The sequence below is a fragment of the Sphaeramia orbicularis genome, chromosome 18 (assembly GCF_902148855.1).
Source record: "Sphaeramia orbicularis chromosome 18, fSphaOr1.1, whole genome shotgun sequence".
NCBI lineage: Eukaryota > Metazoa > Chordata > Actinopteri > Kurtiformes > Apogonidae > Sphaeramia > Sphaeramia orbicularis.
In genome coordinates, this window is record NC_043974.1 from 2,829,822 (window position 1) to 2,857,506 (window position 27,685).

Genomic DNA, 27,685 nt, shown 5'->3' on the forward strand with positions numbered 1-27,685 from the left:
TTCTGGTCTGACCCACTTTAGATTGAACATCCTTAACTGTTAATATCCACAGTGTCATTTTTGCAGTTCACAAATCCATCCTACAGGTCAGACTGGACCCTTTGGTGGGCTGGATTTGGCCGGTTTGCCACCTGTGTAATAAAAGAACCAATCACAGCTGAGTAGAGCCTCCTTCTGATGGATCCAGTCCAACACCGACCCCCCTGAGTTCCTCTTTCTACTGCCCCACCGATCCGCTCGTGTCATCGCTCTCCGCTCCCTGAGGAGATCCTGGGGCGGATTCTCCTCCGTCCCTCCCCGCCGTGGCTCTCCTCGCAGCCTTTCCCTTCAGCAGAATACTGTCCGGGTGGAGCTGGTGAAGGTGCAGCAGCAGGTCGTCTTGAGTTCCCGCCGTGTGGCCGCACTCCTCGCACACGTACAGCTTGTTCCGACGCTCCTTGTAGGCGTACTTCAAGGTGACCCCGTGGATCTTCTTCATGTGCGACTCCAGGGAGCAGCGCTGGGTGAAGGCTTTGTCGCACAGAGTACATTTGTACGGACGGACTCCTGCAGGAAAATAGAACAACGTCACACCTCTGCTTTCATGGGTTTCTGCTGTAAAACCCAACATTAAACACTGGGCTGCATCAACAAGTTCACTCTGAACCTATATTAAATGTATACTTAAACTCAGGGGTGGTAAACGCATTTCAGTTCAGTTCCACATTCAGCTAAATCTGATCTGCAGTGGGCCAGACCAGTCAAATAATAACAGAATAATATGTAAATAATGTCAACTCCAAACTTTTCTCAATATTTTACAGTGAAAAAAGTAAAATTTGCATGATGAAAATGTTTACATCTACAAACTATCCTTTCAAACAACGTGAATAACATGAACAAACTGAAAAAAAAAATGTAATTTTAACATTATTTTGCTTTAGTTTATCATTTCCCCATGTACATTATAACTTACAGATCACAGTGGATCTACAGACACACAAAATATTTAGTAAAAGGTGGAATATTATTAAAATTGCACTTCTCTTAAGACATTTCAGGTTGTATTTACATTTACAAAGACAAAAATGTGAGTTGTGAGTATTTATAGGTTATTATGAGATTGAACTGGTCTGAATGTGGAACCTGAACTAAAAGGATCGTTCATATTTTAGTGTAATTTTTGCATTTCACAAATTCATCCCAGGGGCCGGACTGGACCCTTTGGTGGGCTGGATTTGGCCCCTGGACCACATGTTTGACACCTGTGCTTTAACTTATTCTCATACGTTAACTTTTGCATCTGAAGTTTAAACTCCAGTTTCAAATGTGATTCAATGGTTTAAACTCAGAAGGATTCAGTTGTAAAATGGCTGCTTTTTGAGATGCACACAGCTGAGATGACCCTCCACACTCCTCTATGATCTGATCAGTCACTTATTCAACTAATTTAACTCCATCTGTTGTCTCCATGAAGCCACTTTAGTAAACTATTAAATAAGGCCAAATGGATCTAAATCCTTCTCCCATTATTTGAGGAAAGATCTCATAAATATGAGAAAAGTCAAACCTCATCATCAATTGTTGTTAAATAACAGACAGAATGCAGATTTTTTTTTATTTTTTTATTTTTTTATGAAAAGCCAAACATATCTATACGATTAGCATTTTTCAGTTTTTTGGGGGGTTTTTTTGGAGGGGGGGGGGGCATTTTCTTGATCAATAACCTTCATATTCATATTTTCACAATAGCTGATAGTTTGGACATAACCTCTCATATTATTAACAATATTATTATTATTATTATTATTATTATTATTATTATTATTAATAATAATAATAATAATAATAATAATAATAATAATAATAATAATAATGTGTTGGCATAACCCACTGGTGTGTGTGTGTGTGTGTTGGTATAACCCACCTGTGTGTGTGTGTGTGTGTGTGTTGGTATAACCCACCTGTGTGTGTGTGTGTGTGTGTGTGTGTGTGTTGGTATAACCCACCCGTGTGTGTGTGTGTGTGTGTGTGTTTGTTGGTATAACCCACCTGTGTGTGTGTGTGTGTGTGTGTTGGTATAACCCACCTGTGTGTGTGTGTGTGTGTGTGTGTGTGTTGGTATAACCCACCTGTGTGTGTGTGTGTGTGTGTGTGTGTTTGTTGGTATAACCCACCTGTGTGTGTGTGTGTGTGTGTGTTGGTATAACCCACCTGTGTGTGTGCGCACATGTCTCTTCAGGTCGAAGGTGTCGTTGAAGCCTTTTCCGCAGAAGCTACACAGGTGTCTCTTGGTCTCGTTGTGACACTTGATGTGTCGGTTCAACATTCGCTGGTACTGGAACATCTTCTGACAAACCTACACACAACAACAGCACAGTGAACCCTCTGGATTCACAGCACTTTATTTGACTGATGACAAGTCCTACTGTCTGTCATCTATATACTGTTTCTTTCAAAATAAATGCAAATACCAAATAGTTCAATAAACTGTGTATATATATATATATATATATATATATGTGTACACACACACAGTACTTGGCCAAAGTTTTGTTCGTCCTTTACATTAGTTGTTTTTTCAGTGTTTACATGAACATGTATATTTCTTTCTCAGTCTCTTTTCTTCAGATACAACAAGAAAATACAGGAAATCTGTGCACAGCCTTAAACGACACAATAACCCAGAACTAAATGGGCTTAAGGTTACAGTCAGTATTCAGTGTGACCTCTGACCCCATGAAAAGAAGCAGCAAAAAACATTAGAAACATCTGACATGTGTTGGATAAAACCTGGAATCAAACATCAGAAAGTGAACAAAAGGATTAAAGACATGTTCAGAGGAAAAGGAAGGTCAGACTAAATACATACCAGCACTTTGGTTTAGAGCAGCTGCAAAAACAACTAATGTACAGGCCGGCCAAAACTTTGTGTGTGTGTATAGACACACACACACACACACACACACACACCCACACACACACACACACACACACACACACACACACATTTTATTTATTTATTTATTTTTAATATTCATTGTAAATACTCCAGTTTCGGCTGTGAATCCTCATACCTGGCAGACAAATGTTCCAGTTGTCCTCGTTGCTGAACTTTGACTCTGAGCTGCTGATCTGGTTGCCACAGGTCCTGTTTCCATGGGTGCAGGAGATGTCGTCATGGCAACCGGAGTCACAATGGTGTGTGGGGTGAAAGTTGGGAGAGCTGGAACCGGAGGAAGAGAGAGTGGGAGAGACGGATCGGGAGGCAACTCGCCCGTGGTTACCTGTGATGAGAACGAAAAGAGTTCCAAACGAATCCAAACAGAAGGAACTCAGGTTCACAAGGACTTCACTTCAGTGTGTGTGAATTCTGCTGCAGACAGGACAAGCTTTCCTAAACCTCATCTGTACGTGCAGCTTTCATTCAAGTATGGAGGCCAACATGCTCCAGTTAGCAAACTCAGACCCAGAAAAATACATTTTGCCAGAGTAAAATAAAACAAGCACTTTTACAAATCCATACATAAAATTGAACTAAAATACAAATAATGTAAGAAAGAGTGATTCAGAAAGTCTAAAAAGAGGAGAACACGTGTGCTGTTTAATGTGGAGGCAGTAGTCAGGTTGACAGTGTCTAAAGGACACACATATAGTGTTGAAGTGTCAGTACCACTCAGCTCATTCCTTCACCTTTATCTTTGATCGGATGTAAATGGAGCCTCCCTGCGTCCTCCGCCTGACCTCTGACCTCTCCTGTGTGGAAGCGGGCGGGCTCTGCGGCCGGCCCAGCACCGTGCTGGACGGTAGCTCCGCGTACGTGTCGGACAGAGAGGGTTTGGTGAGGCAGAGCGGCGTGGACTCTGCCGGCGTGGCTTCAGCCTCCATCATCAGACTGGACGGAGGGAAGATGGAGACTGAAAGACAAGAGTCAGCTGTCAGTCATCTGTACGCAAGCAGACAGACGTCTGAGGACCAAAGACAGCAGAGAGGGACAAAAACACAAGTCTACAGTCATCTGTAGTTCACCACTGTGGATGTTATGAGATATTTAAGAACAAAACACATGCTGTTGTGGAAGAAAAAACAAGTGTGTGAAAAAGAAGAATTAGACATGACTTTGGATTTCATAACGAGCTACCAGCCTGCACCGCAAATATTTGCACAATAGCATAATTAGCAAACAGGCAAAGGTAAATGTGTGTGTATGTGGCTGAGTGCAACAGGGTGTGCACACATTCAGCCTATTGTTTCTGCAGACACACACACACACACACACACACACACACACACACACACACACACACACACACACACACACACACACAGTCCTATTACCATTACAGTTAGACTCGTCTGACCAGACAGTCTTGCAGCACCAGCTCTTTACCTTCCTCAAACAATCCACCTCCGCAGGGGTGGATGCCAGCCTGTGTGTGTGTGTGTGTGTGTGTGTGTGTTGCTGAGGACTGTGTGTGTACATGCCTTTTGCATGGTATGAACACCCGCTAACAAAACATGCCTGAAAAGAGGGAGGCACAGAAATAGATGCAGGGTTTAAAGTCATAGAAACCACTGAGCCAACATCATACAGGTGTGTTTGTCTGTGTGTGTGTGTGTGTGTGTGTGTGTGTGTGTGTGTGTGTGTGTGTGTGTGTGTGTGTGTGTGTGTGTGTGTGTGTGTGAGGCAGACAGGTGTGGTTCAGCTCAGTGACAAACAACGAATCACTTGACTCCAAAGAGCCTGAATCAGATAAAACTCAAATGTGAATGCAAATGCAGCAGTGGGGTTAGCGTTAGCGTTAGCCCAGGCGGACAGAAGGGCTGATGTTCACAGCAGAGGTAACGGTCTGCACAGACACACAACATGTCCCAACACAACATCTCACACACAGAACAGACTCCTTTCACACTGTCGGTACAGACACACCGCTCATGTTCCCTTTCAGGCTACAACACACACTGTGGTCCTGTCCTCATGGATCTGGACTGTGCAGATGACAGCTCCATCCAGCAGGTACAGGACCTGCTCACATGGACATGTTTGGAGGACAACCACCACAGCTGGACTCTGTCTAAATGTGAGGGTGTTGAAGTTCACAACCTTTAGTGGGGAGTAAGGATGTAATGATTACCGGTATAACAATAAACCACAGTAAAATTGCAGACAGTTAGTATTAGCGTTTAAATTCTAATTCTCATAACTGTGTTTGATTACCGCACTTTGAAAGAGAAAACGCCTTTGTAAAGATCTGCTGTTATGTCAAATATTTGAGTATAGTGTTAATTTATTACAATTTTAATTTTCTATACCTAATATTTGGAACCAATATTCACTTTTAAAGTTTTTGAAAAGGTTCATTAAGCATCTGTGTGTTATTTATGCAATAAATTATATACATTTTTCAAATCAGATTTTACATTTTTTTGTGTTTTCTGGCCTTTTATGTTTTTATAGTAGGTTAAAATGAAAAATAATAATAGACAGATGATACAGATGAAGTTGTGCTGAAAAAACAGATCCAAACATGGGTATAGTAAACATTTGTTTATATAGTATATAAAGGCAAAACCAAAAGGACTGAAAAACGGACAAAATAGACTCAGACCACTAAGGGTTAATATTTGAATGTTTCTGACATAGAAGGTACATTGTGCCAATTATTTTATTTGGATTTTTTTTGTTGTTTTTTTTTTTTTTTTTCAAAATACAACTTGGTTAAATTATTTCAGTGTCTATCAGTACGTTTTGAACATTTTGAGCACAATTTCAACAATACCGCAATAATAATGATAACTGTGATAATTTTGGTCACAATAACCGTGATATGAAATTTTCATATGGTTCCATCCCTAGTGGGGATGAAGACTATCAGTGTATCCAGTCCAAAGACAGCACTCCCAGAGGTTATTAACCAACAGTACTTTGGATCTTTTGTATTTGAAGGACTCTTTAATTTGCACAACACACAGGGACAGAACACCTGTGATAAGGTGCATCTCATCTGACTGTCCACCTCCCATATACACCTGAACTCATTCTATTAAAGCTGGTGTAAAAAGTCAAGCTGAAACCTGGGTAGACATGGAACTATTACCGGTATAACGATAAACCGCAGTAAAATTCCAGACAGTTAGTATTAGCGTTTAAATTCTAATTCTCATGATAACTGTGTTTGATTACTGCACTTTGAAAGAGAAAGAGAGAGAGAGAGAGAGAGAGAGAGAGAGAGAGAGAGAGAGACACCCTAAAACAACTCAAACAGTGTCCATACGGTTCCATCTCTAATGCACATTTGCATGTTTGATGTTTACATGTTAATATTTGAATGTTTCTGACACAGAAAGTACACTGTGCCTATTATATTTATTTATTTATTTATTTTCAAAATACAACTTGGTTAAATTATTTCAGTGTGTGTTTAAGTACTTTTTGAACATTTTGAGCACAATTTCAACAATACTGTGATAATAATGATAACTGTGATAATTTGGTCCCAATAACCATGATATGAAATTTTCCTCTGGTTCCATCCCTAAACCTGGGCCATGAAGAAAGATCTACTGGGACTACCTGATAGAGCCTACACCAGCTGGGTTTCCATGACAGTTTTAACAAAATAAAAGTAATATTTGTCCAGTTCTGACCCAGTCCAGTTTGTCCATGTAGGTGTTTCCATTGAACAGTGTTTGGTTCTGCTGTGGTTCTAGTCCAGTTCTGTCTGTCCACATGTGTTCATTGTGGTCCAGTCCTGTCTAGTTGTGTTCTGGTTCTGGTTTACAGCAGATGTTTGGCCTCAGTTGGATCAGAACCTCCTGGTGTGTCCGCTGTAGTGTGGGTTCATCTGGTTCTGGTTCTGCCTCAGTTGGATCAGAACCTCCTGGTGTGTCCGCTGTAGTGTGGGTTCATCTGGTTCTGGTTCTGCCTCAGTTGGATCAGAACCTCCTGGTGTGTCCGCTGTAGTGTGGGTTCATCTGGTTCTGGTTCTGCCTCAGTTGGATCAGAACCTCCTGGTGTGTCCACTGTAGTGTGGGTTCATCTGGTTCTGGTTCTGCCTCAGTTGGATCAGAACCTCCTGGTGTGTCCGCTGTAGTGTGGGTTCATCTGGTTCTGGTTCTGCCTCAGTTGGATCAGAACCTCCTGGTGTGTCTGCTGTAGTGTGGGTTCATCTGGTTCTGGTTCTGCCTCAGTTGGATCAGAACCTCCTGGTGTGTCCGCTGTAGTGTGGGTTCATCTGGTTCTGGTTCTGCCTCAGTTGGATCAGAACCTCCTGGTGTGTCTGCTGTAGTGTGGGTTCATCTGCTGCTGTTGCACTGACTGTCTTCAACTCCAGAAGAAGGGAACGCAGAACCGGACCGAGGAAAAGTCCACATTTATGGACACCATGGCACCATGGATTTATGGGACACAACTGGACTGCAGCAATTCAACAACCAGTGGTGGATCCAGAATTTCCCAGTGACCTGGGTACTGTTTCCTGAATTGTGTGATGTTCTGGACCCTCAGGTGTCCCCAGACTGGTCCTGCCCTGGGGGGGGGGGGGGGGGCAGTTCCTCCACTAAAGCCAGTGTCTATTGGACAGAACCAACTAGAACCACCTGTTCTGAGTCCAGGGTCATAGGGAGACCACTGGACTGAGCAGAACCACCAGGACCACATGAACAGGACAAAACCACCAGAACCACATGAACAGGATTAAACCACCAGGACCACATGAACAGGACTAAACCACCGGGACCACATGAACAGGACTAAACCACCGGGACCACATGAACAGGACTAAACCCCCAGGACCACATGAACAGGACTAAACCACCAGGACCACATGAACAGGACTAAACCACCGGGACCACATGAACAGGACTAAACCACCGGGACCACATGAACAGGACTAAACCACCGGGACCACATGAACAGGACTAAACCACCAGGACCACATGAACAGGATTAAACCACCAGGACCACATGAACAGGACTAAACCACTGAGACCACATGAACAGGACTAAACCACTGAGACCACATGAACAGGACTAAACCACCAGGACCACATAAACAGCATTAAACCACCAGGACCACATGAACAGGACAAAACCACCAGGACCACATGAACAGGACTAAACCACCAGGACCACATGAACAGGACTAAATCACCAGGACCACATGAACAGGACAAAACCACCAGGACCACATGAACAGGACAAAACCACCAGGACCACATGAACAGGACTAAACCACCAGGACCACATGAACAGGACTAAACCACCAGGACCACATAAACAGCATTAAACCACCAGGACCACATGAACAGGACTAAACCACCAGGACCACATGAACAGGACTAAACCACCAGGACCACATGAACAGGACTAAACCACCAGGACCACATGAACAGGACAAAACCACCAGGACCACATGAACAGGACTAAACCACCAGGACCACATGAACAGGACAAAACCACCAGGACCACATGAACAGGACTAAACCACCAGGACCACATGAACAGGACTAAACCACCAGGACCACATGAACTAACTGTGTTCCCAGTACACCTGTACACTATACTTCTAGATCCAAACGACTCCAGAACCACCTGATGAGAGCGTACACACTTATTTGTGATCTTTGACAGTTTTTGCGACATTTCGGGGTTTCCGTTTCCAGTTTTCTGTTGCACACTTTACATTTTGCACATTTCTGAGGGTCATGGAAACCCAGTTAGAGACTATTACTGGTCTTCTGGTTGTACCACCTGACCGTGGCAGACATCTGTGAAGTGCTGAACCAGTATCTGTCAGTGCTGTTCAGTGAAGGACATGCTTTCCAGGACACTGTGTCTGTGTGAAGAACCCCGCTGTTGGTCATGTTTAAGCTGTACGCTCCTGTTCACTCCCAGAGGATGACAGCCTGGTACCCATGTGGATGTCAGAGTGAGAAATCTGCAATAAACTCCTGGTGATATCTCTGAAGTGGAGGGATCTGGAGATACTAGAAAATGTCGAACTAACACTACTTTGAATTATTCATCCTGTCGTGTAGACATTATTCAGTTGCTGCAGCTCTGGACAGTGTGGTTACATTCTAAACTATCTAAACTATTCTCATGCTCATTATAGCACTTTTTAAGACCTCTAAAACAAATCCTCAAAAACTCTAGTACCTTTAAGTGCAGATTTCAGATATTTCCCTTCAAGAGGTTTCTGTGATTAGGTTCAGTGATTGGATCAATCAGCTGATAGACACATTAAAGAAATATGAATAGAAATTCCAGTGACCGAGCAATGATTCCATTTTTGTTTTCTTTTGTTCTACATTTCTAATGTTAATCTGAATTCACATTTTTGTAAAATACTGACTTTAATATTAATTCTGATACATGTTAATTAGTTTTTGACATCACTACTGTGCAAATTAGCATCTGACAGAATATACAGTCTACTCTCGTTATACCGCCAACTTCCGTTCACGGCCAAATTGGCGGTATAGTGAAAATGGCGTTCCAACGGGTTGCGTCCATAATGTGCATGTCTTTACTATATGATGTCTATGCTGCCTCCGTTAACCCGTTCTAATTGCGTTTCTAAATAAATCTTGATTCTGTTATGTTGTAAGGGATCATTTAAAGTGGGGAAACATTTTAAGCATTATTATACCGTGTCGGGAAATGACACCCCATCATCTTGAGGCTTTGGCTTAATCCCACGTCCTCTTCCCGACATCCTGACCTACTGAGTGTTCCGCGATAAATGAACGGTGGCCGTTCCGTAGACCTACTCGTAGCTTGTCGCGATCAGCGTCTGGCGCGTTTGTTTCAGTGCATTGTTAAAATTTATGTGTACTCGATGGCAATCACGCTGGCGGTATAACGGTCGGGAAATCAATGGTATAAGTGTTGTTTGCGCATGGAACTGGGCTGGCGGATGGCGATAGGCGGAAATGGCGGTATAACGGCGGGCGGTTTAACGAGAGTAGACTGTAGTAACTTTTCAAGCAAACTTCAGACACTTCAGAGCAGAAACTGATGCTAATAATGCTTGATGGTAAATGGACCTAATTTATACAGTGCATTTTCTGCACTTTCATGGTGCTCAAAGTGCTTCACAAAGCCTCACATTCACCCATTCACACACACACACACACACACACACACACACACACATATACACATACTGTATATATGTATGTATATGAACGATTAGTTGGTGACTAGTGTCTTGCTAGCTAGCGCTGCCTGTCAGTGTTAGCATCTCAATCATCAGTTTAGTGTCTGGGTGTCCTGAGTCGCTAATTAGCATGTTAGCCAATGTTACATACCAGCTTTAAGATTTTAATGTTTGTGTTTGTGTATTTTAGTTTGTAACTAGTGTGTTAGCATCTGAATTCAGTTTGTTTCTTAATTGCTATCTTTTGTCTTGGTAACTAGCCGTACTTGTTAGTGTAGCATTTGAATCATTTATTTGTGTCTTTTGTACGTTACTAGTGTCTTGCTAGCAAGCTAACGTTACTCATTAAGCACTTTAACCTTCCTAGTCACATTTCATCTGTGATTTGTGGACTTGTGTCTGTTGTGGATGAGGTGCCAACACAGCGCATTTATTCAACACAGTTTTGATAGAGGACGGGTCAGAACAGGAAGGATGTGTTCGAGTGATTCCAGGTAGACACCGAATTTGGGTTTTGGGTTTTGATCTGCGAATAACTTAGAAGTAAAATTCCACAGCGTAGCACAGCTCCTGCTGCGTTAAGACCAAGTAGAAGAACAGCCTTATTCCATGTATTTTTGACTTAAATATTTTTGGTGACTAAAGGATACAGGGGTTGGACAAAATAATGGAAACACCTTCACCTCAAGATGATAATGCCCCAATCCATACAGCTAGAATTGTTAAAGAATGGCATGAGGAACATTCTAATGAAGTTGAGCATCTCGTATGGCCGGCACAGTCCCCAGACCTCAGCATTATTGAGCATTTATGGTCAGTTTTAGAGATTCAAGTAAGACGTCGATTTCCACCGCCATCGTCTCTAAAAGAGTTGGAGGGTATTCTAACTGAAGAATGGCTGAAAATTCCTTTGGAAACAATTCACAAGTTGTATGAATCAATACCTCGGAGAATTGAGGCTGTAATTGCCGCAAAAGGCGGACCTACACCATATTAAATTATATTTTGTTGATTTTTAAAGGTGTTTCCATTATTTTGTCCAACCCCTGTAGATGTTACAGAGATGGTTTTAAATTAAAAAACACAGATGTGTCTTAAAGTCATGAAGAAGTTGTGGAACCCAAGAACTTCTTCCTTGATCTCAGGGTGTGTTTTGTAGCTCGTCTTTTGTTGTAGATATGTTCCCAGCACCTGACACCACTATTCTTAAAAAAAAATTGTGAATCATTAACCGTGTGAAGAGCCATTAACTTCAACAAATCCAGAGAACTGGACTGATGTAAACTTCTGCACCATCCTGGGAAAGGTGCCGCTCTAGTCTAGTCTAGACACAAACTGCCGATCCTCTGCTGGAGCCAAAAGATTTGCATGTTTTTGCTTCACCTGAAATGTGAAAGTTGACACAGTCTACAGCACAGGTGTCAAACATGCGGCCCAGGGGCCAAAACCGGCCCGCCAAAGGGTCCAATCCAGCCCAAGGGATGAATTTGTGAAATGCAAAAATTACACTGAAGACATGAACCATCAAGGATGTTCAAATCATTTTAGGTCAATTTAATCTAAAGTGGGTCAGACCAGTACAATACTATCATAATAACCTATAAATAATGAAAACTGCAAATTTTTGTCTTGGTTTAGTTATAAAAAAGTAAAATTATACAAAAATGTTTACATTTACAGACTAGCCTTTTAGAAAAAATGTGAAAAACCTGAACAAATATGAACAACCTGGAATGTGTAGTAGTATGTCTAATGTTACCAATATTCTGCCTGTTATTAAATGTTTTGTGTATTTGTAGATCCACTGTGATCTGTTGTTTTGTATAAATGATAAACTAGGTGCAACATTGTTAAAATTGTACATAGTTTTAAAAACATAATTTGGCTTTTTTCACTCAACAACATAGAGAAAACTTTAGAGTTGACATTATTTCTAAGTTCTTCTCCTATTATTTATATTATTGTACTGGTCCGGCCCACTTTAGATCAGATTAGGCTGAAAGTGGAACTGAGCTAACCTGAGTTTGACAGCCCTGGTCTACAGGTTGGAGAGAGGATGGAGCAGATAGAAGTAAAGTAGAAGTCTGGGACTGTTGCACAGCGGTGAATTGGTATGTACTGAGTTGAAGGAAAAGCTAAATACAGAAGAAGGTAAGAAGTGTCCTGGAGGAAGTCATCCTACTTCCACATTCCACACCATTATCGACTCCATAATCTGACAGACTGATGACACCTGAAGCCCAGACATGACCACAGATGTTTGTGGTGCGCTGAAGAAAAAGGTCCACTCTGACCTTTCCTTTTAGATTTTATACTTTAAGTAAACGGCACAAAGTGTTTCTCCAAAAGGGTAAACTTTAAAACACCAAACTAGGGACGTAACGATTACCGGTATGACGATAAACCACGGTAAAATTCCAGACGGTTAGTATTAGCATTCAAATTCTAATTCTCATGATAACTGTGTTTGATTAACGCACTATGAAAGAGAAAGAGAGAGAGGGAGAAAGAAAGAGAGAAAAAGAGAGATTATCTATTTATCTATCTCTGAAAAACAAACTAAAAACTCTTAGTTTTTCTATAAACTGTTCGGTTAGTTTCCACTCATTTCATACTCATTTGTATGCTTGATATTCACATGTGAACATTTGAATGTTTCTGACATGGAAAGGGCATTGTGCTGATTATTTTATTTATTTATTTATTTTCCAAAATACAACTTGGTTTAATTATTTCAGTGTGTGTATCAGTACTTTTTGAACATTTTGAGCACAATTTCAACAATACCGTGATAATAAAGATAACTGTGATAATTTTAGTCCCAATAACCCTGATGTGAAATGTTCTTATGGTTCCATGTCTACACCAAACATAATTACTGTATGAGTTTCCATCATTAAAAAGTGGACGCTGCAGAAAACACTGTGTGTGTTTTTACATCGCTCCTAATTCTTTGTTTGAGTCAGTGATAGTTTCTGTGGCGACCGCTGCCGGCTGGACATTTAATCTCATCTCACATTGTTTGTTCACCCCCACCCCCACCCCCACCAATGAATGAGGTGTGTGTGTGTGTGTGTGTGTGTGTGTGTGTTTGAGAGTTCGACGGGGGGGGGGGGGGGGGGGGGGGGTTCAAAATACCCCACAAGACAACAACACAAAGAGGCGGAGACACCAAAAAATAAAGTGCGTTTCCCCCCTGCACTTTAACCCTTTCATGCATGAATTATGAAAACCTTAATCAGGGTTTTTTCACCCTGTTTTTATTCCTCTTTAGTTTTGAACAAAACTATGTGAATGAAAATTTTCTTATGAACCTATTTTTCATGGAGTTGCAAAAATATCCACTCAGCTGGACCCCATGTGTTTTATATTTGAAGCAAAGAAACATGCATTTACTGATATTTTGTGTGAAAACTATGAATTAAAACATTTCTAATGCTGCTAATCTGATGTTTTCTCACATTTTAACATACTATAATACTAGTTATTACTCACTTCATGGAGATAATATGCAAAAAAAAAAAAAAACAACTTGTGTTAACGACAATCTAATAACAATAACAAACAACTGATTTACACTCAAACATGTTAGTGCAGATCAGATTTATCTAGAACAGCAACGTTACAGTAATGGTCTGAGTGTCAGTGTATTATTATGGAATGGTGCATAAGCGTCCACTGTGTCGGCTGATATGGAAATAAAACAACAAAATCCATGAATATATCCTCCTGAGACCCAGTAAGTAAACATTTTGGCCATTTTACATTAAATAATTGCCTTAATTGGAAACAGCATGATGCAACAGTTTTTCAGATACAGTTTATATATATATATATATATATATATATATATATATATATATATATATATATATATATATATATATATATATACATATAAAATGTCCTTTTCAGTGGACATTTATGTATTTTTTAAGTAAAGCTGTGAGACTTTTGTCCACTACAGAAGACACAGATGCATTGCTGGGTGTCAGGAGGATAAAAGAGAACATCTTTGAAGAGCTGTCCACTGTAGTGACCACTACGCATGAAAGGGTTAATAACCTGTGTTTGGAATTCATCTGGTCGAGCTGCCGGGTCGAATAATCAGATAAGTTTATCAACCAGAGGGTGTGAGGCTGTTTGCTGAAGGTGTGTCGTCTGCCGCTGGAGGCTGTCTGTAGGGTCCGTTACATTTCCTCTCAGCCAATAAACATTAACCAGGAAGACGCCATAAGACGAGTGTGGAGGCAGAAGGAAAATACGGAGAACGCAGAAGGAAAAAAGAAAAAGAGCTTGCCATTTTGTGTGTGAAACAGTTCGCAGTACTTCAGATTAAACTTCCAATCATTCCTCTAGGATTGATGAACATATTAAAAGGTCACTATCTACAGTACTGTTCCCTTACATTAGTTGTTTGTGCAGTGTTTACATGAACATGTGTATTTATTTCTCAGTCTCTTTTCTTCAGATACAACAAGAAAATACAGGAAATCTGTGCACAGCCTTAAGAGACACACGACAAACAGAACTAAATGGGTTAAAGGTTACAGTCAGTATTCAGTGTGACCTCTGACCCCATGACAAGAAGCAGCACAAACCGTTAGAAACATCTGACATGCGTTGGATAAAACCTGGAATCAAACATGAGAAAGTGAACAAAAGGATTAAAGACATGTTCACAGAAGGGCTGTAAGAAAATATGGGTTCTGCAATATATCGCGATATTTCATTTCACAATACTGTATCAATATTTAAAAGTACTGTATCGATATTTTTAAGTATTTAGTCAAATGCAGATATTGTGGAGATTAATTTTTGTTTTTTGTTTATATTTTATTAATTATTATTTAACACTTTTATTCAATAATGTTAGTTCCTTTGTTGGGATTGAACTCCAATCCTGTTCTGATGTTAGTTGTGAACTAACAGAATCTGAACATTTGAACAGGATCTGAAACTGGAATGTCTGGAAAACAGAATTTCAGTTTGAACACAGTTGGAACATTTTGTGATAGAACATTAGATCCTGTTCTGATCAAATAAAAATGTGTTTAGGATTTGTGCAGATTTCTGCTGTAATTCAATTCTTCAAGGAAATAATCATTTAAAAAAAGAAACAAACAAAAAATGTCCTTTTTAACAGTATCATGATACATCGTATCATGATCCTAGTATTGTGATTTGTATCATATCACCAGATTCTTGCCGACACACAGGCCTAGTTCAGAGTAAAAGGAAGCTCAGACTAAATAAATACCAACACTTATGTTTAGAGAAGCATTTTTTTTTTCACTGAAACTTTGGTTTTTACTGCTGTAAAATATGAACAACAGTAAAAACAAACATCCTTTTGTTCAGACAATATGACATTTTTGTCACTTTCTAATGTTTTGATTCCAGGTTTTATCCAACACAGGTCAGATGTTTCTAACGGTTTGTGCTGCTTCTTGTCACGGGTCAGAGGTCAAACTGAATACTGACTTTAACCTTTAACCCATTTAGTTCGATTTTTTATGTCTCTTAAGGCTGTGCACAGATTTCCTGTATTTTCTTGTTGTATCTGAAGAAAAGAGACTGAGAATAAATATACATGTTCATGTAAACACTGCAAAAACAGCTAATATAAAGGACGACCAAAACTTTAAACAGTCCTGTAAATTCATTCATATGGATTAAATCTGTTTTCTTTTGCTTTATCATCACTATCAGTCTATTTATGATTGTAACCATGCTATCCCTTTTGGCCCGCTCCAGAAACCAGGTTAACAGCGTCTTCGCCTAACCCTGAACTCTGAGCAGATACAATCCTGAGCTGTTCCAGAACAGCTGATATGAGTCGGTTTATTCGACCGCTAAGTTTTAGAGATCAGCACCTACCTGAGGACTGAAAAATAAATATTATCAATGAAGATATGAGATGATCATTCACCATGGCAACAGGTCATCAAGCATCAGACATGTTAACACAGTGGAGGGAAAAATATATGCATGTGTAAGACTGGATGACAAAACAATAACATCATCATTATTATTATTATTATTATTATTATTATTATTATTATTATTATTATTATTATTATTATTATCATCATCATCATCATCATTATTATCATTATGATTATGATTATTATTATTATATGTATTATTGTGATAGATACTTTTGTCCACAAATAACCAGTTATTATGTTGTTTTCATTTTTGTTGCATCTTTTATTGTCTTGTTTTGCCTTTCACATTGTTTTCAGCTTTTGGGTTCTTTTTTAATCCCATTAATCTCATTTTGTGTTGTTTCAAACTTTTGTCTCATGTCAGATGGAAAAGATGAAAGATGGAAAAGAGTAAAAATGTAAGCACTGGATTCAAGGTGTGGTTTCTATTCTGCTCTAGGTCACTGGGTCGCAAACTTCTTACAGTGGAGTACCCCCTGAAATAAACTTTATCCAATGACCCCCCAACTCTTGCTAGTATTTGAAGTAGTAGTGTATGCACTGTTAATACTTGTATTTGTAGTTGTAGTATTAACAGTTATGGCTAGGGATGGGAATCGAGAACCAGTTCTTTTTGAGAACTGGATCCCAGTAGCTCGATTCCTTGGAATCGTTTGCCTGCCTGCTTAACCATTCTGCTTATAGATTCTGCCTTCATTGTGCATGCACGATGACGTCACGTGTACGCTGCATTGTTTTGGTCAGAACGAAGACAACATGGTGTTGAGGCAGAAACGGTCCAAACAGACCACACCAGGTCCAAACAGACCACACCGGGTCCAAACAGACCACACCGGGTCTAAACAGACCACACCAGGTCTAAACAGACCACACCAGGTCTAAACAGACCACACCAGGTCCAAACAGACCACACCAGGTCCAAACAGACCACACCAGGTCCAAACAGACAACATCAGGTCCAAACAGACCACACCAGGTCCAAACAGACCACACCAGGTCTAAACAGACCACACCAGGTCCAAACAGACCACATCAGGTCCAAACAGACCACACCAGGTCCAAACAGACAACATCAGGTCCAAACAGACCACACCAGGTCCAAACAGACAACATCAGGTCCAAACAGACCACACCAGGTCCAAACAGACCACACCAGGTCCAAACAGACCACACCAGGTCCAAACAGACCACACCAGGTCCAAACAGACCACATCAGGTCCAAACAGACCACACCAGGTCCAAACAGACCACACCAGGTCTAAACAGACCACACCAGGTCCAAACAGACCACACCAGGTCTAAACAGACCACACCAGGTCCACACAGACCACACCAGGTCCAAACAGACCACACCAGGTCTAACCAGACCACACCAGGTCTAAACAGACCACACCAGGTCCACACAGACCACACCAGGTCCAAACAGACCACACCAGGTCTAAACAGACCACACCAGGTCCACACAGACCACACCAGGTCCAGGTGAACTCTGTCAGATCTTCCATGTCTTCTAAAGGTGGAATCCCTCCAGTCTGTTCAAACGTTTGTCCACATGTGATTCATTTGATTCGATACTTACCGGCACTTGTGAATCTAGCAACAGAGTGAACACCAGGCCATCATCTGGGCCCAGTTCTGGTTCTGGTGCGGGCAACAAATGTCGTACCCCCTCAAATACAAGTTTCTGAAGGTAGAGGAAAGGAAAAGAGGAGCACAACAACAGGAGACGAGCAGAGTCGAACCGGTTCCATGTAGTGGAAATGCAGCAATAGAGGAATTAGTAAAGAGTCTGGAGTTTCACTGTCACTGTACCCCCCCCCCCCCCCCCCGAACCATCATCTGTTCTTATTATTAGTTCATACTGTATATGTTCTATTTTCTGTGTAGATGGAAATATAACAGACAGTTAATGCAAACACACCTGTTTGTACTCTTTTATTCCCTCACCCAATGAGAATCAATAAGAGAATTGGATCAAAAGGCAAAATCGATAATGGAATCAGAATCATTAAATTCTTATCTATTCCCATCCCTAGTTATGGGTATTTGTACTAGTTGTTGGTAGTTCTATTAACTCCAGCTCATCTACTTTTTAAACAGTTCTAGTTCAGTTTGTGCATCCATGTGTCTCCAAGTGTTTACTCCTGGAGGATTCTGTAGGTTCTGTTGGTTCTGTACATTAGTTTAACAGTCTGGTTTATTCCAGTTCTACATGTAAAATGCCATAAGAAAACTTTTGTTGTGATTTGGTACTGTATAAATACTAAAATGTGATTGATTGAACTATAGTTATCAGAGTGCATAATGCCACCTATCACAGCCCAGATGACATGACAGGAAACAGGAAACAGCTGATCCTCGTGTGCATGACGGCTCCTGTTACATGTGGCAAAAACAGAAGTAACTGTATTTCCTTTTTTTAATTTCCATTCTAATCAACTACTTCTTTTCTGTATCTAAGCTACTTGTTTGTGCTAATTTCCTTGTTATCTTTGCTCATTAAAAAAAAAAAAAATCACTAAATCATGGTGAAAGGCCAGTTATGTGTGTAATAAAGAGACGCGATGAGAAAACTTTACAAATAAATGCATGACCACAACTGTCCAAACAGGTGGTATCTGGAACCAGAGAAAAGTACTAACACGCCTGTTTCATCCCTCCCCCTTTGACTTTGTGTGTGTGTGTGTGTGTGTGTGTGTTTCAAGGTTATTATCGTTAACAAAAACTAACGAAATGACGAAAACTAGAATTGTAAAAACATTTTCATTAACTGAAATAAATAAAAACTATAATTAAAAGAAAAAAACAATAACTGAAACTGTATTGTGTGTTTACAAAACTAACTAAAACGGATAAAATTATGGACAAAATTCACTTCGTTTTCATCTTTGTCAGTGTCGGATTGATATGAAATCAATTTCTTTGTCTCTCTCAGTTTTCTGTGCTGTCTCCATACGACACTTTTTGCTCCGTCACTGGTGTTCACTGTGGTTTCCAGTCGTCTTCTGGTCCCCACTCTACCTGGAAACATGGAGACTAAAGCAGCAGAGTCCTGTCTGGGATTGATTTGAATAGGAGCACAGAGAAGAAGAGAAAAGAGACCACTGAACTACAACTGAACTACAACTGAACTACAACTGAACTACAACTAAACTACAACTGAACTACAACTGAACTACAACTGAACTACAACTGAACTACAACTAAACTACAACTGAACTACAACTGAACTACAACTAAGCATTTAGAAAAAAATGAAAACTAATAAAAACTAGTAAAGCACTCAGACCTCCGCCAAGGCAGATCAGTGTCCACCCCCCATCACCACCAAAATGTAATCATTTGTTCTTAGTGCCAGTATCAACATTTCCTGAAATTTTCATCCAAATTCATCCATAAGTTTTTGAGTTATTTATACACAGACGGACAGACCAACGCCGGCAAAAACAGAACCTCCTTGGCGGAGGTAAGAAAAACAAAAAAAGCTGGTACTTTGCTGACATTTCCTGGGTCTGAGGAGGTTAATGAAAAATCCACAACTATTATAACCTTGGTGTGTGTGTGTGTGTGTGTGTGTGTGTGTGTGTGTGTGTGTGTGTGTGTGTGTGTGTGTGTCCTGTCAGGCAGGTCCATCAGGTAACAGCACATACCAGATCATTATGCTGGATGGTTCTTGTGGGTTTGGTACAGGAGCGTTAACTGTGCCTAATTACGCACAGACACGCTCTTTCGTTCGGCGGTGTCTCTGTTTTTTTCATGAGGACTCATGTCTCTGTCACCAACAGTACATTCATGGAGGGTGTGGTCGAGCAGGAATGTTGTTCTTATTAAATACGCTGCTTATGATATAAAGTCACAATTTACTGCAGGTCGTAACTGCGCTCAAGAGTAGGGCTGTGTATCGGCAAGAATCTGGTGAGACGATACAAATCAAATACTAGGATCACGATACGATATGTCACAATATATCATGATACTGTTAAAAAGACAATTTTTTAATGGTTTTGTTTCTTTTTATAAAAGATTATCTTCCGGAAGAATTGAATTCCAGCAGAAATCTGCCCAAATCCTAAACACATTTGTATTTGATCCCAACAGGATCTAATGTTCTATCACAAATGTTCCAACTGTGTTCAAACTGAAATTCTGTTTTCCAGACATTCCAGTTTCAGATCCTGTTCAAATGTTCAGATTCTATGAGTTCACAACTAGTGTCACAACATTAAATATAAACAAAAAACAAAAACACAAAATGAACCTCCACTATATCTGCATTTGAATAAATACCTAAAATATCCATACAGTACTTTTTAATATCAATTCAGTATTGTGAAATGAAAAATGATGATATACCGCAGAACTGATACTTTCTAACAGCCCTACTCAAGAGACAAAAACACCATGTAATAAAAATGCCAGAACTGTAATTAAATAACTTTCCAGTAAACATTATAAGTATAACATTATTCAGTTAAACACTTTTTAATGTGACACACATTTGTTGTTTGATCAGGAAATGTATTTTTAATGAGGATTTTATTTGAAATAGTTACTTTCAGGTGATTCGTAAGTTAGCGGGTGTAGGGGTGTGAGAAAATATCGGTTCTGCAATATATCGCGATATTTCATTTCACAATACTGTATCGATATTAAAAAAGTACTGTATCGATATTTTTTAGGTATTTTTTCAAATGCAGATATTGAGGAGGTTCATTTGTGTTTTTTTTGTTTTTCTTCTTTGTTTATATTTTATTTATTATTCTTTCACACTCTTTTATTACATAATGTTGGTTCCTTTGTTGGGATTGAACTCAAATCCTGTTCTGATGTTAGTTGTGAACTAATAGAATCTGAACATTTGAACAGGATCTGAAACTGGAATGTCTGTAAAACAGAATTTCAGTTTGAACACAGTTGAAACATTTGGTGATAGAACATTAGATCCTGTTGGGATCAAATACAAATGTGTTTAGGATTTGGGCAGATTTAGGATGGAATTCAATTCTTCAAGGAAATAATCATTTAAAAAAAGAAACAAACCAAAAATTTTGTTTTAAACAGTATCGTGATATATCGTATTGTGATCCTAGTGTTGTCATTTGTATCGTATCACCAGATTCTTGCTGATACACAGCCCTAAGCAGGTGACTTTAATTCAAATGACACAGACGTTAAAAGGTCTGAACGGTAAAGTTGGTTGTTAATTATTCCTTTTGCATCAAACACACATGCTTGTAGTAAACACATAACATGTCAGCGAAAGCAGTTCAGGAAATGACAAGTTTCTTCCTTTCTACCATTATCAGGATCTAAATCTGTCTTTGATCGTGTCCAAAAGATGTTTTAGGTAAAAATGTCCTGTGAGTTGTATGTGTATTTGACCTGACACTGCTGCTTGTGGTTGTTTCAGACTTTCAGATTCAATCAAACACCCAAAGTGTTACAAAAGCTTTACAGTGCATTCTCAGTCATAATTAATTGACCGTTTTTGTGCATAGAACACTGCACCTTCTGTCAGGCCGGTCATTTCTGTTCATTTAGAATTATTATTATCAAAGGCTGGTGAGTTCCATTCATACAGGAGTCCTTTTTGATTTACGATCTAAAACTATTTACTTTAATCGTAATATTTGTCCAGACTCATATATGTAAATGCACTATTAACTTTAATCATAATATTTGTTCTTGTATCAGTGATATTTTCAGTCTGTGAATCTGTTGAACTAATTCTTCAACAGTACATGAATATTCAGAGGTTCTGTCCAATCCAATTATTAGTCCATTATTCTCTGCTATTATCTGCATATATCACTTCAGTTCAGAGGTGTTTAGTGTCCGACTGCAGTGGAAGCTCAGCTTCCACTAAAATTACAAAATTAAATGCTCAAATCTGTTCAGTGTTTTCATTTCATTGACTCCAAATGTGTTGGAACACGTTCATCTCTCAGACCAGTTGGTTCAGAATCAGTTTGATCCCAGATCAGTGGACTGGATGTTGTTCACTTCTCCTCCATTCCCGTGTCTGTGTTTTCTCCTCCATCTCTGCTCAGTGCATTTGTCGTAGACGCTCAGCGTCCATGCACTTCAATGGGACTGAGTGGAACTGCTTTTTTCAACGACTCTAAACTGGACGCTAATTGGATAAATGACACCATGTTGTCCCGCCCCCGGACGCTCGGTGTCTCTGGGGGTGAATGGAGCTGTGGGCGGAGCTCAGCCGGGCTGGACGTTGAGCTTCCACGTGCTGATTGGAGGATGGGTCTGAGGGCTGAATCCTGTTTGATTGACAGCTGTTTTCAGATCTGCTCCTTCACTGACACAGTTCAGTTTAATACCGTCACACATTCTGCTGGGAAATCACAGAAACCAAATGAACTGTTCATTTACTGACCTGAAAGAAAACACAACCACTGGACTAACTGGTTTACATTTAACATCATTTCAACGTTTTCTTGTTTACTTGGTACGATAAGGTCACTGAGCATTTTCTTAAAAAGGAACGGAGGACGAATTTATGTTTAAATAACTTGACTTTTTTTTTTTTTTTTTTTTTTTTTTTATGAAAGTCGACAATGAGCTTCCCCTGTCTGAAAGACCAGCAGCTCCACTGCTTCAGTTGGAATATGTCTGTTCAATAAAAGTTTAGGATCATATTTGTCGTGCTTTAGTTCCCGTCAGTCTTTTATTGGGATACTGAACAAAGGTCCAAACTGCTGTCCCCCTGTCCCAACAGATTTGTGTTCATAAAAAGTGATCATTTCAACATTTTGATCCAATATTGATCCCAGTTGTAGTTTTCCATCAGAGCTAAAGCCCTTTGTTTCATTTAGGATCCATGTACGATGAGAACAGCATGTTTTGGACATTTGAAAAAAGTGAAAAAAAAAAAACATGTTCAGTGGTCATTTTGAGTCCCAGTGTTACGCAGCAGGAATTTAAGTATTTTATCCCAAAATGTTATTTCTGTCAGCTGTACCATGTGTCATGTGACAGTCCTGACTCAGACCTACTCATACCTGGATTAAACACAGATCAGTTATTGAGTTTAAACCAGGGGTGTCAAACATGCGGCCCATGGAATGAATTTACAAAGTACAAAATTCCACAGTCCAGGCTGTGGAACTCATTTTAGTGTCAGTTCCACATCCAGACCAATCTGATCTACAGTCAAATAATAACAGCAGAAGAACCGACAAAAAAGAAGAACTGCAGATTTACTACTGGGTTTGATGTGAAAAAATAATATTCCACTATGTCTATAAATAATGACAACTATAATGCTTTTTCTTTGTTTTAGTGCAAAAAATAACATTAAATTGTGAAAATATTTACATTTACAAACTATCCTGTTACAATAAAATGTGAATTATCTGAACAAATATGAACCTGAAATGTCTAAAGAAAATTCAGCCCAATTTGAACTCTTTTCTTCCTGTTCCTCAGTGTTTAGTGTCTTTGTAGATCTGATCCAGAATGCACATGGACTAATGAGAAGTGGAGGCAGAAGACTGTTAAAATTGCACTGATTTTTCTTAAGAAATTTCAGTTTTTTCAGGTTATTCATATCTTTTTTTGTTTGGAAAGTTTATAAAAGTAAGTATTTTCATAATTTAATGGGTTGTTTTGCACTAAAACAGAGAAAACTAGAAAAGCACTTAGAGAACACAGACCTCCACCAAGACAGATCTGCCCCACCCCACCCCCGAACACCACCAAAATGTAATCATTTGTTCCTTGTGCCAGTATCAACATTTCCTGAAATTTTCATGAAAATCCATCCATAACTTTTTGAGTTATCTTGCTAACAGACAAACAAACACACAAAGCACAGCGATCACAGTACCTCCTGGTGGAGGCAAAAGTTGTCAGTTGTCATTATTTATCGGTTATTCTGTTCTTATTTGACTGGTTCGACCCACTGCAGATCAAACTGGACTGAATGTGGAACCTGAAAGAACAGGAGTCTGAGAGCCCTGGTTTAAACAGACACTAGTGAACAGGACATGCACTGTCAGACCAGATAAGTTGAGTTTACTTAAAAAATCGGAGGTCACCCTTAAAAAATGTAAGTAATGAGTAATGAAAACTTGAGTGTATTAAACTGAAATGCCTGATTTGAATAGAATTACTATTTTAAGTACAACACACTAAATGCCGAGTTCATTTCACTGAAAATTTGTTGCAATGTTAATTGTTTTGTATAATAATTAAGTTAATATCATCAGTTCATTGGACTCAATTCTAAGTTGATTTAAATTAAAATCTTTTGCAATATAAACTGCTTTGTATATTTATTCAACTTAATATATTGTAGCATGGACAGAAGTTATACAAGAAGTTTGCTCAAAATTTACCAGTAGGGGAGGTGCTTATAATTTGGCAAGAAATATAGAATAACACTATATATAAATGATTCTATCTGAACAGTAAATGCGTAGTTGTTCCTCTGGCTCTGACTGACGGTGCAGCTGTACAAAAATACACAAACAAACCCAAAAAGGCCGATAAACACTGACACACACACATTCAGTCCAAACTAACACTAACAGCACAACCCACTGAACCCCTGCACAGAAAAACAACACATTTACAACAACAGCAACAATACCCACAATGCAATGCACAGATAAAAAGGTGTGGTCAGGACTAAAACTGAAGGATTTAAATCCATTCAGCCAAAACTGTTTCATACTTTCCACTATGTTTACAAATGAGTAGAACGTACTGAACATTTTATAGAACTGGAATCAAACTGAAATCATTGAAGTACATTGTAACTAAAGTCTTTTAGTAAATACAAAGTCTGGCCGTACACCGCTGGATCTGGACCCAAAGTCAATGATTAAAAGTTAACGGTGATGGGATGAATGAAGGAAAAGAAAGACACACAGAGAGACAGAGGAGGAGGAGGGGGGGGGGGGTGTTGGGTGTAGTCCGTTAGCTGTTATCTGATACCAACGTGGTCTTACAATAAAACCTCCACCGGTGGCAACAATGGGGATTGTTTTCAAGGAGAGAGAGAAAGAAAAAAGGGTTGAAGGGAAAAGAGGTGCACTCCCTTGGCTTTGTCATTCAGATGCAGAGCTGAAGGTAAACACAGAACAGACAGTGAACACATGGCACCTCCTGCACAGAACACACCACAGCATCCAGGTATGAAACACAGCCACCCATTTCAACTGAAAAACTCTGAAGTCAGGTGTCTTTAGGATTTTTGAAACCTTCAGAAAGAGGCTTTTAACTCATCTGTTTCAACTAATCAATAAGTTTGACTATACTCTAAATCAGGGTTTTGTGTAAAATAAATAAATAAATAAATGTTTGGTCTGGATTTTACATGGAACTGTTCGGTTTGGTTTTAATTGTTAAGTTTCATTCCAGTTCCATAGTTACACAGTTTACACACATCAAAGGTATCGAATAAATTCTAATCAGACTGTAATTACAGTCGAATCTCCTGTTTTTTTGTTTGTTTGTTTGTGTGTAAAATATGCAGATGTGACTAAAACACACCTTATCCTCCTGAGACCCAGCAATGCATGTTTGTCCTCTGTTGTGGACAACAGTTCCACAGCTTTATTAAAAAAAAAAAAAAAAAAAAAAAAAAAAAAAAAAAAAAAAAAAAACAGTATAAAGGACATTATATTTTTAAAAATGCATCTGAAAAAACTGTTGCATCCCGCTGTTTCCAATTAAGGCAATTATTTAATGTAAAATGGCGAAAATGCTGACTTACTGGGTTTCAGGAGGACATCTGTCAGTTCAGTGGAGTTCTTCCCATCTTTATCTCTGAACAATTTTGTTTTTTTTTTTTTTACGAATGTAGTGGATGTTTTTCAGGAGGGCTGATTCTGGCACGTCATTAGGACTAGATCTGATTCTGCGCGTAAACTTCGACAATTAACAAAGCTCCAGCAGTAAACAGCACCTGAGTAGGGCATAAATACCACTAAAATGTGCAAAGGACAAGTCTGACAAGGATTTATTTGTTATAGTTGATTAAACTGATGGGAGTCCGTTTAAAGTCTTACTGAGTTGTGCGTAAAAATGACCAAACCACTGAAACTTCACACAAAGATAGTTTAGTTTTCAGGATAATTCAGCTTTAAAGCTCTGTTTTATGTTTGAGTTCGCATCTTGAGAACTTTGTTTGCAGAATGAGATATCCTCCTGAGACCCAGCAATGGATTTTAGTCCTATAGTGGAGAAGAGTTTCACAGTTTTATTTAAGAAAAAAAAAAAACACTGTCCACTGCAAAGGACATTTCATCCCATGAAAAGAACAGAAACCACCAACATTTAATCATTTGTTCCTTATAAATATTTCCTGAAAATTTCATGAAAATCTTTCCATAACTTTTTGAGTTATCTTGCTAACAAACAAACAAAAACAAACCCTGGCAAAAACATAACCTCGTTGGCGGAGGTAGTTATCTGAAAAAAACTGTGGCATCATACGGTTTCCAATTAAAACAATTATAGAATGTAAAAAAAAAAAAAAAAAACTTTACTTAGTGGGACATTAAATCCAGAAATCCGTCATATAAATCCTATTCTGTTCAAAATCCTAAACCTCTCACGCTCCACAGCTCAATTAATATTCAATAAGATTTCAAATGTGTCTGAATTTGGGGCAAATGTAACGCAAATGTGCAGAAGGAACGCAGGCGCATTCAGGCTGAAGGTCGAGCCCAGAAAACCAACAGGAACCGGTACCTGCAGGCCCAAACACGGACCAGAACCCGGGTTAGACATGGTATTATGGGGTCAGTTTTAAAGGTGTGGTGGTGATGGACGGGCCTTCCAGTCCAGGGGGGTCCACTGTGGATCTGACCCGCACCCACCACGACCGGATTCCCTCTTCCTCTCTCTCTCTCTCTCTCTCCCTCTCTCTCTCTCTCTCTCTCTCCTCGGCCCGCTGTGTGTTTCCCGTTATTCTGCAGCTGCCCCGTTACAATCTCAGCCCTCTGCCCCACGGATCACCCCCCCCACCCCACTCCCACCCATGTCCCCAAACAGCCCCAAACCCACAAAAGCCCGTGCGTAAAAGTCTCCGGTTCCGCCCGTGTCCTCCGGCCCCTCTCTCCTGCTGAAGCCCGGACATGGCTCATTACGCGGCGGGGACTCACCTGGGATGTAGACGTCTCCTCGTTCATGATCCGGGAGTTCCGACCAGTTCCGCTTTCCCGGCGAAACGTTGGCCTTCTTCACCAGAAAGGCCCTGGGCATGTTCCAGCCGGAGCCCCAGGAGAGGCCGACACAAGTCCCAAACACTGGCGGACAAACAGGAACTGCAGGCGGGAGGACTCAGACGGAAGGAGCCGGTCCCCTGTCCTCCTGTCCTCTTTTCGTCTTTTCCTCCTTTCTTGTCCTTTTTTTTTTTACCGTTTGAATCCTTCCACCTCTTTACGCACACCTGGTTCCAGCTCTGACGCAAAAAAATGAAAAGAATTCGGACTTTTTCCTTCGGAGTCCAGGACAGGTGAGTCCGCACACAGGTGATCCAACCCGGACAGACAGACAGAAAACAGACAGACAGGTACAGACACGGCCTGAAATAACGGGAGTAGAGAAAGAAGGAGGGAGGGAGGG

General features: G+C 39.9%; 1 protein-coding gene across 1 annotated transcript; it reads right to left on the bottom strand.

Annotated features, from left to right (window-relative positions):
* ovol1a (ovo-like zinc finger 1a) lies at window positions 1-27,685 on the bottom strand. The gene is made up of 5 exons (XM_030162480.1): window positions 27,223-27,685; window positions 3,673-3,896; window positions 3,057-3,266; window positions 2,194-2,338; window positions 1-546 (listed from the first exon to the last, which is right to left on the bottom strand). The coding sequence occupies exons 1-5, from the start codon at window positions 27,320-27,322 to the stop codon at window positions 218-220; spliced, it is 1,008 nt and encodes a 335-aa protein (XP_030018340.1). The 5' UTR covers window positions 27,323-27,685; the 3' UTR covers window positions 1-217.

Coding starts and splice junctions, on each gene's coding strand:
- ovol1a (XM_030162480.1), bottom strand. CDS start 27,322: ATGCCCAGGGCCTTTCTGGTGAAGAAGGCCAACGTTTCGCCGGGAAAG. Junction 3,267..3,672: donor ACATCCGATCAAAGATAAAG/GTGAAGGAATGA, acceptor TTCTCATCACAG/GTAACCACGGGCGAGTTGCC. Junction 547..2,193: donor ACATGTGCGCACACACACAG/GTGGGTTATACC, acceptor ATTTTCCTGCAG/GAGTCCGTCCGTACAAATGT.